This window comes from Ursus maritimus, unplaced genomic scaffold (genome assembly GCF_017311325.1).
Source record: "Ursus maritimus isolate PB19 unplaced genomic scaffold, ASM1731132v1 scaffold_34, whole genome shotgun sequence".
Classification (NCBI taxonomy): Eukaryota; Metazoa; Chordata; class Mammalia; order Carnivora; family Ursidae; genus Ursus; species Ursus maritimus.
Window position 1 is genome coordinate 369,850 of NW_024426008.1, and position 11,635 is coordinate 381,484.

The window sequence follows — 11,635 nt, forward strand, 5'->3', positions numbered from 1 at the left end:
GGTAAGGGGAGAACCTCGGGCCCCGGGCGCGCAGGTGGGGCTGAGCCCCGTGCGGAGCAGGTGCTCGACGCGGTCCTGGGTGTGTAGGGACATGCCTGCAGCCCGTCTTAGTGGCGGCGGGAGGCAGGGTGCGTTTCTAAAGCTGATGGTGACCGTGAGTGCGGTGAGAGCCTGAGCTCGGAGCCACAAAGGCCCGAGTAAATTCCAGCAGAGGCGGTAGAAGGAACCTGGGTAAGAGTCGGGTTCCTCATCTCAAAATTGCGTTAATGTGACTGTTCCATGGGGTTGTTTTGGAACTTAGATCTAAGTCATCGCTTGTATTTAGACAAGTGCCGGGCAGGATGCACTGAGTAAATGACAGCTGCTCTTACAGTTAGAAGACACTGTTGTTTTCATTGGATGGTTTAACATAACCTCACAACCACTTCAAACAAACAAACAGAAATAAAAAAAACAACCCAGACTGAGCTTGGTGGAACGATGTGCCCAGGTCACAAGCTAGCAGTGAGGGAGTTTGGATTCAAGCGCGGGTGTGCTTTACTTCCAATCTCAAGCATTGTCTAAATATCACACCTGCCTGAAACCAGCCTTGCGTCTTTCACAGCACTTAGCAAAGTGGTCTTTCCCCAAATACCCAAGGATATAAGGGAAGGTGAATGTAGGTGGAATCCGACCATATGTCAAATATATCCTGGTATTTTTAGTGTCTCTTCAGGTCCCTTGGGTCCCTTGTGTATGGCCCCCTGGCCCCTTATGTATTGTCAGGCTGTCTTTTAAGTCTGATATTATAATGAATTCCAAGACTCCTGGTTTTGCCCCTAAAATGAGTTCTCAGGTCCATGTCCCAATTGCTTGGAAACGAAGCAAACCCCTGTGAGGTAGGAAGCAGGGGACCTCTGTGAATAGGGTCTTACCTGGAAGAGAGCACCCCTCTGACCTTAGACCTCTCCTCAGAGCTTTAGAGAAGAGACAGATGGGTCCAGAAAGGAGCAGATCCTAGATTTGCAAGGTCAGAAGCAGTTCCTGATCCTCTTGCCCAGAATAAGCTAGACTTAGTGATAAATCACCTTCAGAAGCCACCACACTGTATGATGAGGGGTTGGGGCCAGCCTTGAGAAGACTGAAGTGAGCTGGGGTGGTCCAGGGGCAGGCTGCTCAGGAAAGGCCACTTCTTGGAGAGCTTGTGAGGGCAAGGTCTGGAGGTGAGGGATAACCGGCCAGAGGGAGGAAATTCTGTCTCCACTCCCCTTATATGGCCCCCACTCTATAGATGTTGCACTGCTGTCCCACCTGTCCATCTCCACAAGTGACACTAGTGACATTATCCCGACCTCACAGGATCCCAGAATGCTGATAAGGGAAGTGTTTTCCAAGGTCATCTACTTCTCTTTTGAAAGCTTTAAGATGTTGAACCTGAAAGGTTCAATGACTTGTTGGGGAAACTCAGTTTGTGAGAGAGTCAGAAGGAAGCATGCAGCCTACTCTCTCCCAGGCAAGTCACTGAAAGCATCTTATCAAAGGGGGCTTTTGAAAAATACATCACAGCTCAAACAATGAAAAATTCCTGTCTTGAAGCATCCCTTCTCTTTTACTAGGCTTGCCATGGATTTCTATACCAGGGGGTGAATAATATTATTGAGAAAAATATGTAAATGATGCATGCTGAGTGTTTATCTGCTAAATTAATTTTACTGAAAGAATGGTGTCTCATCATTTGGCATATGTAATTGAACTAATCTTCTGTTGTTTTGTGTTAGTCATAAGGACACATGCATTATTGTTAAATCAGTCAAGAAAATTTTATGTTCACTCAGTAAAAAACTGCAGATTTAAGCCCATGATCATTTCAGAGTCACACAAAGACAGGTGGTGCTGGCTGCACATGCTCCTTCTCATTCCTTTTCAAAGTCCAGAGGGCCCCACACCTATGGGAAGGACGGTCCTCCACTGGGGTGCTAAGATTTGGGGAGGTGAATGTAGGTGCTGTAAGACAGGCCAGATCTCGTGACCCCGTCTTCTTTCTGTCCTCTCAGGTGAACCACAGTTCTCTACAGTCTCCCAAGAGCAACAGAAAATGAACACAGCTCAGGTGAGCTCTTCATTTATTCCCCGCTTAGTGTCATAATGGATTTATGAGGTTTAGAGGGATCCATGCATTAAATGGAAAAGGAGAACTAGAAACATCAATCTTGAGCAAAAATATACACTGTTTGACTATGAGCTGTGATGTTTTCTTTCAGCTTTTGGTAGGTAACCTTTGTTAGAGTACGATTAGGTTCCCTCCATGTACCAGGTTGCTAAGATTTCATATTAGTCGTGAATGTGCTTTGCATTATTGATTGTCTCTTGTGTATGGATTGGAATAAAACTAGAACTTACTTCCTTGCATCTGTGAATACTGTAAACAGTGTAACATATTTTCTAATATTATCTTGAATTCCTGTGTAGACCCTACTTGCTAATAAGTGTGGTAAATTGCTTCTTACATATTTTCCTCAGGCCTTTTGCTAATACTATATTCAGTGTTTTTATTTCTGTATCCACAAGTTGTATTAGACTATACTTTCTTGTTTCTCTGTCCAACTATGGTATCATGGTCATAGTCTTATGAAAGTAAATGGAGAACTTTTCTGTTCTTTTTCTTCTCTAGCAATTTAGATGAGAAAATTGTGTTACATAAGGATGTTTGTGGAATTTACATACAGATTTAGACCTTTAGTTAGCACAAAGACTGTGGTTGTTAACTTATTAGTCATAAGCCTATATTGAATTTGTAATTTTTTCATTTATCTTCAGATGTGTTTATTTGAGAGAGAGAGCGAGCGAGCACGGGGGGAGGGGCAAAGGGAGATGGAGAGAGAATTGCAAGCAGACTGCCTGCTGAGCACAGAGCCTGACAAGGGGCTTGATCTCATGACACTGAGATCACAACCTGAGCCGAAATCAAGAGTCGGATGCTTAACTGACCGAGCCACCCAGGCAGGCACCCCTGTATTTTTTTTTTTTAAGATTTTTTTTATTTATTTATTCGACAGAGATAGAGACAGCCAGTGAGAGAGGGAACACAAGCAGGGGGAGTGGGAGAGGAAGAAGCAGGCTCATAGCGGAGGAGCCTGATGTGGGGCTCGATCCCACAATGCCGGGATCACGCCCTGAGCCGAAGGCAGACGCCTAACCGCTATGCCACCCAGGCGCCCCCCCTGTATTTTTTCTTAATATAACTTTCGATATTACATTTTCACAGAAAATTGTTCATTTTATTTACATTTTTTATTTTTTTTTTTAAGATTTTATTTATTTATTTGAAAGAGATAGAGACAGCCAGCGAGAGAGGGAACACAAGCAGGGGGAGTGGGAGAGGAAGAAGCAGGCTCATAGCAGAGGAGTCTGACCTGGGGTTTGATCCCATAACGCCGGGATCACGCCGTGAGCCGAAGGCAGACGCTTAACTGCTGTGCCACCCAGGTGCCCCTTATTTACATTTTTTAATGTATTTTCATGAGCTTGTTAATAGCGTTCTCTTAGGATTTCGAAGTCTTTATCTGTTAGGTCAGTAATTCCTTATTTGATCAGCTTTTAAATTTTATTTTAGCATAAAGGCTGCTAATCAGAAAAGGGACAAAATATGTTCTAATTGGCTCAGTCTGAAACCTAGAATTTCAGGGTCTGAGAGTCTTAATATTCTGTGCAGGCAGCAGACTCTAAATATTGGGAATTGAGGGACGTATGCTTGTCATATTTCTGCTCTCTACCTTTGCCTACCCACCTGTCAGCGCCATTTGTTGACAAAAATATGCTTTGTCCATTGAATTGCCTTGGCATCTCTGTGGGAAACCAATTAGTAATGCATGTAGGGTCTGTTTCTGGACTCTGTTCACTTCTGATGATCAGTATTAATCCGTTTGCTAATACCAGACTATCTTGATGAATGTCTCTTTACAGTAACTCTTGAAATCAGATAATGGGAGTCTTGCAACTTTGTTCTTTTTTTAAAATTGTTTTGGATATGCTAGGTCCTTTGCTTCTTTATAGAAAGTTTTGAAAATCCTCTTGTCTGTCTCAAAAAAGCCTGCTGAGATTTTGATTTTGATTGAAGTGAATCCATAGCATGTGCAGTGTAGAGATCAACTTGGGAAGAATTAACATAATGAGTCTTCCAATTCATGAATACAGTATCTCTCTCCATTCACTTAGGTGATAGGGAGGGTTTTGAGGGTTTGGGGTTTGACACAGAGGATAGACTTGACTACAGTTTTCAAGAATAACACTGTCTATTGTATGAAGATAGACTCTAGACTGGAAGCAGGAACAATATAGGGGCCTGTCTCCGTAATCCTAGCGAGAACTAACGGTGTTAGGACTTTGAAGTGGTCAGACTCTGGATGTAATTTAAGGTAGAGTCAACAATCTGAGAGTGTGTGTTTCTTTTCTACAATGTTGCAAGTAGAGCATGCTCTCAAAGTTTGAATTTTTACCCACGTGATTAAAATAATCTGTTTAGTTTTATAAGCTTGTCTCATGAGTGAGGTGTGGAACATCTTTTTTTGTTTGTAATTTATATTTCTTTGTTGTTGTTGTTGAACTGTTTATCCCTTACCTGTTTTCCTGTTGATGTACTGATTTTAATTACTGTATCCACTATATCATTATGGCCCTTTTTCTGTGATTTATATAAATTGCACAGTTTCCCTAAAGTTTTTTGTAATTTTGCCTCGCTCATGATTTTTTTTGTCATAAAGGCATTTGGTTTTTTTTAAAGACTTTATTTATTTGAGAGAGAGAGAGCACGTGCAAGAGAGAGTGAGAGAGCAAGTGCTCACCAGCAGGGGGGAGGGGCAGAGGGAGAGGTAGAAGCAGGCTCCCCACTGAGCAGGGAGCCCGATGTGGGGCTCGATGTGGGGCTCGATCCCAGGGTCCTGGGATCATGACCTGAGCCAAAGGCAGACACTTAACCAACTGAGCCACCCAGGTGCCCCAAGGCATTTGATTTTTATGTCAAATCTAGGAGTTTTTTCATTCATGTTCCTGGATTTTCAGTCATAATTGGGCATTTCCCACTCTGATGTAAAATAATTGTTCTGTGTGGTCTTCTGGAATTTGATTTTATTTTTTACTTTTAGATCTTGAATACATTTTAATTTTTTTTTTAACTTATTTATTTGACAGAGAGACAGCGAGAGAGGAACACAAGCAGGGGGAGTGGGAGAGGAAGAAGCAGGCTCCCAGCAGAGCAGGGAGCCCGATGCGGGGCTCGATCCCAGGACCCTGGGATTACGCCCTGAGCCGAAGGCAGATGCTTAACAACCGAGCCATCCAGGCGCCCCACATTTTAATTTTTATCCTGCTCTGTGGTATAAGGTATCGTCTTCTCCTGGATGGCCATCTAGTTACCTGGTGACATTTTTGTCATGCGTTTGAATGATGTCACTTGTGTTCAGATAGGAAATGTACTCTGTTAATCATTCTTCCTATTACACACTTTATTCTAGGTCCTGTTCAGTTTAAGCTTGGACGTCCTTTTAGGTTCTCCTCACTTCCCTGCTCTTTCTGCCCACTCCTGTGTTTGTATTAAATTGTGGCCGACATTCTCCTATGTTGCTTATCTAATACTACCTCACTCTCTATCTTCCAGAATGTGTTCAAATTTTGGGTCCTTCTGCTGGGACGTTTCTCTGTATTCCTCTTTTTCACACATCGAGGGTAGGTTTTGTATTTTACCTGAGTGTGGTTTGAGGGGCAGGGAGGTAACTGTGTATGTTCAGTCTGTTCCCTTGAACTAGAGGAATCAGGCTTTGAATTCTTTCTTCTCTAATTTCCAGTACTCTAATCTTTCCAGTTTTTCTTTCTACCTTTTCAGAATTCTATCTCAGCCTTCATGGCCTTTCTTCTTCTACCTGCCTCTTAAATTTTGCTATTCCCTTGAATTCGCTACTTGCTCCTTTTCTCTCCCGTTTCTCTGTCCTCTTTGAGCCATCCCGTTTTTGCTGATGACTTCAGTTAGCCATCTGAATGACTGATATCTCGTAATTCCTTATTTTCATTTTAGACCTCTGTCTGTTCCAGAATCATGCAACCAGCAATGAAATAGATAATTCCATCTATATTTTCTGCAGGTGTTTTGAGTGCAAACGAAGAACACCTGCCTCACAATGACCCAGCCTCTGACTCGGACTTAATTCTTCCAGTCTCTGCATACGGCATCCGTATTTACCCCGTTGCTTGTGCGGCATCTCTGTATATAGGCGCACAGGAGAATAATGAGCAGATTTTGTTTCCTGTACGGATTAATTTTCCATTCTTTATCTTTGCCTTAATATAAGTCATCTCTTAAATTGGGTATTTTGTTTTTGCTGCTTAAGACATTGTCCACCTTTCATATAGAGCAGTGGTTCCTAACAGGAGATGATTTTGCTCCCCAGGAGACATTTGACAATGTTTGGAAATATTTTTTATTGTCATGACTAGGATGTTGCTGGCATCTAATCAGTAGAAGACAGGGATATTGATAAATATCCTAAAATTTACAGGACAGTCTTCCACAAAAATAGCATTGTCTGGTCCACAGTGTTAATAGTGCCAAGTTGAAGAAATCGTGTTCTAAAGCATTCCTCCTGAAGTATGAATCTGGTGGTGTGTACATACTTCCCTAGTCTTACGTGTATCTTTTCATTAGTTCTTTATTACCCCAGCAGACATCTCCAGATTGGTATGTGTATACTGTACCAAGTCCTCAGCATAAAATGTTGTTGTATGGGAAATGTATACAAGAATCCTATTTATAATAACTTTACCTTAAAAAATAAGGCACTAAGTTTTCTCATTATATCAAGTGACATTATATGTGTATAAATTAAATTTAAATCAGTGCATGAGATTTTTTTTTTCACTAATCGTGTGCATATCCCCAAAGTGTAAGACAGAATAAGGGCTGCGGTAGTCATCTTTTATAGCTTTTTGTTTTAAACTCTAAATAGTGAACATAGTAAGACTTAGTTTCCAAAAATGTTTTTCCACGTCCCTGGTTCTGGCCCTCAGATTGACCAGAATTGTGCTGTTGCAGGCATCAGTGTCATTCAAGGACGTGACTGTGGAGTTCACGCGGGAGGAGTGGCGGCAGATGGACTCTGCTCAGCGGACTCTCTACAGAGACGTGATGCTGGAGAACTACAGCCACCTCGTCTCAGTGGGTGAGCAGACCTTACCACGAGACCCCCTCTTGACTGCATATTCTGGTTTTCCTTTTTTCTTGTAAAAATGTTGATCACTTTTGTTGAGGTGTATTTAACAGAAAATAAAATTCAGGACTTTTCAGTATAAATTGAAAAATTATATAGTAGACTTTCATCATCAAACTCATAATTTGCAACGTTGCCATCACCCCTAAAGATTCTGTACCCCTTTGCAGTGAGTCCCGTACCTCCATCCCTAACTCTCTATCTCACCGATGTGCTTTCTAATGCAAGCACTTTGCCCTTTCTCACATTTTGTATAAATGGAATCATAAAGTATATACTCTCTTTTGTCTGGCTTCTTTCACTTAGCATAAGTGCTCTCGAGACTCATGGATGTGTGTGTCATCCTTTCAGTTGATAGATCCATGGGCTTTCTTCCAGTTTGGGGCTATTATGAGTAAAGCTGCTATGAACATTTATACAGTCTTTGTATCAACATGTTTTCATTTCCCTTGCGTAAATACCTAGGAGTGGGTTTGCTGGGTCTTCTGGTAAGTTTACATGTAACTCCGTAAGAAACTGCCAGATGTTTCCGAGTTGGCTCTATTGTTTTTCATGCCCATGAGCAATGTCTGAGGGTTCTCATTGCTCTTTGGTTACCAACATTTGGTTTGGTGAGTCTTACTATTTTTAACCATTCTAGTTAGTATCTAGTTATATGTTACGATGTTTTAATTTGTATTTCCCTGATGATTAACAATATGGAACCTCTTTTCATGTGCTTTTTTTTTTTTTTTCACCAGTAATCTCCTTTAATGGAGTGATCACATTTTCAGCTCCATTTCTTGTTTAGTTTTTTGGGTTTTTTCATCTTCTCAGAAGTTCAGACCTTTGTCTAGTATATGTTCTACAAACTTTTTTCCTCTATCTTTCTCTTGCCTTTTTACGAAGAAAATGTTTTCTAATCATTATTGTTTTACATATACTTTTGAAGAAACTTTTTAATGACAGTAATTGGCACAATTTTATTCTTCAAAAGTTTCCCCCAATGCTTATACCTTACATAACTGTAATGTATCGATGCCAGTAAATAGACATTAGTACAGTGTGTATGAATAGCTCTGTGCCATTTTATCTTATGTGGAGATTTGTGTAAACACCATCAAGATATAGAACTGTCTTATCACCCCAAAGATTTCTTTCATGCTGCGTCTTTATAATCAGACCCATCCCCTCTCCCACACTAACCCTAATCTATTCCAACTACTAATCCGCTCTTCATCTACCTAGTATTCCGCTGTATGGTTATAAAATTTATTTAGCCATTCACCTGTTGGAAGACATTTTGGTTGTTTCTCATCAGGGGCTATTATAAATAAAGTCATTATGTACATTCATGTTCAAGTTTTATATGAACATAAATTATTATTCTCTGGGATAAATGCCTAGGAGTATGATTGGGGTTGTGTGGTAAGTATATGTTTCACTCTTTAAGAAACTGCCGAACTGTGTTTCAGAATGGCTGTACCATTTGCATGTCCACCAACAGCGTATGAGAAATCCAGTTACTCCTTATTTTTCCTAGTATTTGGTATCATAACTATTTTTTGTACTAGTGGCTTTAATGGGTAAATAGTGGAAGCTCATCATGGTCTTAATCTGCATTTCCTTAATGGCCAGTGATGTTAAATATTTCTAATGCTCCTGTGCCATCTGTGTATCCTTAGGAAAGTGTCTGTTTATGGCTTCTGTGCATTTTTTCCATCTTTATGATATATAATGACAAATAAAAATTACATATTTCTTCTGTACAACTTGATGTTTTGGTATATGTACACATTGTGAGTCAGTGCCACAGTCAAGCTAATTAACATATCCATGACCTGACCTAGTTACCTTTGTTTTCTTTGTGATGAGAACACTTAAAATCTGCCCTCTTGGCAAATTTCTAATAAACAGTACAGTATTATTAACTATACTCGGATTGCTGTATGTTAGATCTTCATAACTTACTCATCTTGCATAACTGAACTTTGTACCCCTTAACCAACATCTCCCCATTCCCCAGCCCCTGGCAACCACCATTCTATTTTTTTTCTGAGTTTGACTGTTTTAGATCCACTGAGATCACAGTCTTCCTATGTCTGGTTTATTTCATTTAGCGTAATGCCTTCAAGGTTTATCCATGTTGGGGCAGATGTCACGATTTCCTTCCCCTTTTTTGGCTGAATAATGTTCCTGTGTGTGTGTGTGTGTACACATCTTTAATCATTTATCCATCAACAGACAGTTAGATTGTGTCTTGGCTATTGTGAATAAAGCGGCAAAGAACATGGGACTACATGTACCTAATTGAACACATACCCAGAAATGGAATTGCTGAATTATAGGGTAGTTCGATTTTTTTTTTTAAGATTTTATTTTTAAGTAATCTGTGCAGTCAACATGGGGCTTGAACTTACAAGATCAAGAGTCACATGCTCTACCAACTGAGCCAGCCAGGTGTCCCAGGGTAGTTCTATTTTTAGCTTTTTGAGGAACCACCATGCTGTTTTCCATAATGGCTGCCCCAATTTACATCCCCACCAATAGTGCCCAAGGGTTACGTTTTCTCCACATCCAACATGTGTTAACTTTAGTCTTTTTGATAATCACCATTTCCTAACAGGTTTAAGTGATACCTCATTTTCTATCAGGTGTGCAGTGATACCTCATTGATTTTGACTTGCATTTCCCTAATGTTTAGTGATGTGGAGCACATCTTCATGTATTTGTTTATGTGTATAGCTTCTTTTGAGATATGTCAGTTCAGGTCCTTTGCCCATTATTTTAATCTGATTTTTGCTTTTTTGCTGTTGAGCAGTATGACTTTTTTATATATTTTAGGTATTTACTCCTTATTATAATTTTTGAATATTTTCTCTCATTCCATAGGTTGCCTTTGCACTCTTTTGTTTCTTTTGCTGTCCAGAGGCTTTTTAGTTTGATGTAGTCTCAGTTGTCTAATTTTGCTTTTGTTGCTTGTGCTTTTGGTATCATATCCAATAAACCATTGTCAACACTGACGTCAAGGAGCTTTCTCTCTATGTTTTCTTCTAGGAGTTTTATGATTTTCAGATCTTATGTTTAAGTCTTTAATCCATTTTGAGTTTATTTTTGTATGTAGTTTGAGATAACAGTCCAATTTCATTCTTCTGCATGTGGATATCCAGTTTTCCCAACACTGTTTATTATCCATTGTGTTTTCTTGGCACCATTGTTTAAGTTCAGTTAACTATAGATGTATGGATATATTTCTGGGCCTCTGTATTAATCCATTGGTCTATATGCCTGTTTTTATGCCAGTACCATACTGTTTTCATTACTAGAGCTTTGTGTAATATATATTTTGAAGTCCAGAAATGTGATACCTCTAACATTGTTCTTTCTCAAGATTGCTTTGGCTATCCAGGGTCTTTTGTGGTGACATATGAATTTTAGGATTTTTTTTTTTCTATTTCTGTAAAGAATACCATTGGGATTTGGATAGGAATTGAATTGAATCTGTAGATCACTTTGGGTAGTATGGACATTTTAACAGTATTAATTCTTCAGACCATGAACATGGAATGTCTTTCCGTTCATCTGTATCTTCATTAATTTTTTTTTTGTCGATTTTTTGTAATCTTTAGTATACAAATCTTTCAGCTCCTTAAGTTTATTCCTAAGTGGTTTAAAATTTTTTTTCCAGATAATTCATTGTTCATATGTAGAAACCATGTTGATTTTGTATCCTCCAACTTTATTAATTTTAACAGATTTTTTATTGTCTTTAGGGTTTTCTACATAGAGAATCATGTCATCTGCAAACAGATAATTTTACTTCTTCCCTTTAGATTTAGATGCATTTTATTTCTTTTTCTTATCTAATTGCATTGGATAGGCTTTCAAATACTATGTTGAATAGAATTGGTGAGAGTGGACATCCTTGCCTTGTACTGGATCTTAGAGGGATAGCCTTCAGTATTGCCCCATTGATTATGATATTAATGTGGGCTTTTCGTATATGCCTTTATTGTATTGAGGAAATGTACTTCTAGAACTATTTTTTTTGAGAATTTTAATCATGAATGAATGCTGAGCTTTGTGAAATGATTTTTCTCTGTCTTTTGATATGATCATGTGTTTTTATTTCTTTCACTTCTTTATGAGGTGTATCACTTAGATTGATTTGCATGTAAACAACCTTGCATTCAGGGATAAATTCTGCTTGTTCATGATATATGATCCTTTTAAATGTGCTGTTAAATTCAGTTTGCTAGTCTTGAGAATTTTTGAATCTATGTTCATCAGGGATATTAGCTTAACAGTTTTCTTGTGATGTCTTCGTCTGATTTTAGAATCAAGGCAATGGCGACCTCATTTTTTTTTATAATAATATTTTTTTATTATATTATGTTAGTCACCATACAGTACATCTCTGG

The 11,635-nt window shown here is 39.2% G+C and overlaps 1 protein-coding gene across 1 annotated transcript in view; it reads left to right on the top strand.

Moving 5' to 3' along the window:
* The window catches only part of ZNF782 (zinc finger protein 782), a 104,279-nt gene that overhangs the window by 352 nt on the left and 92,292 nt on the right, over positions 1 to 11,635 (top strand). Inside the window, 2 exon segments of the mRNA XM_008711816.2 lie at positions 2,034 to 2,089; positions 7,061 to 7,187. Of these exon segments, the coding sequence (XP_008710038.2) occupies positions 2,034 to 2,089; positions 7,061 to 7,187 (183 nt within the window).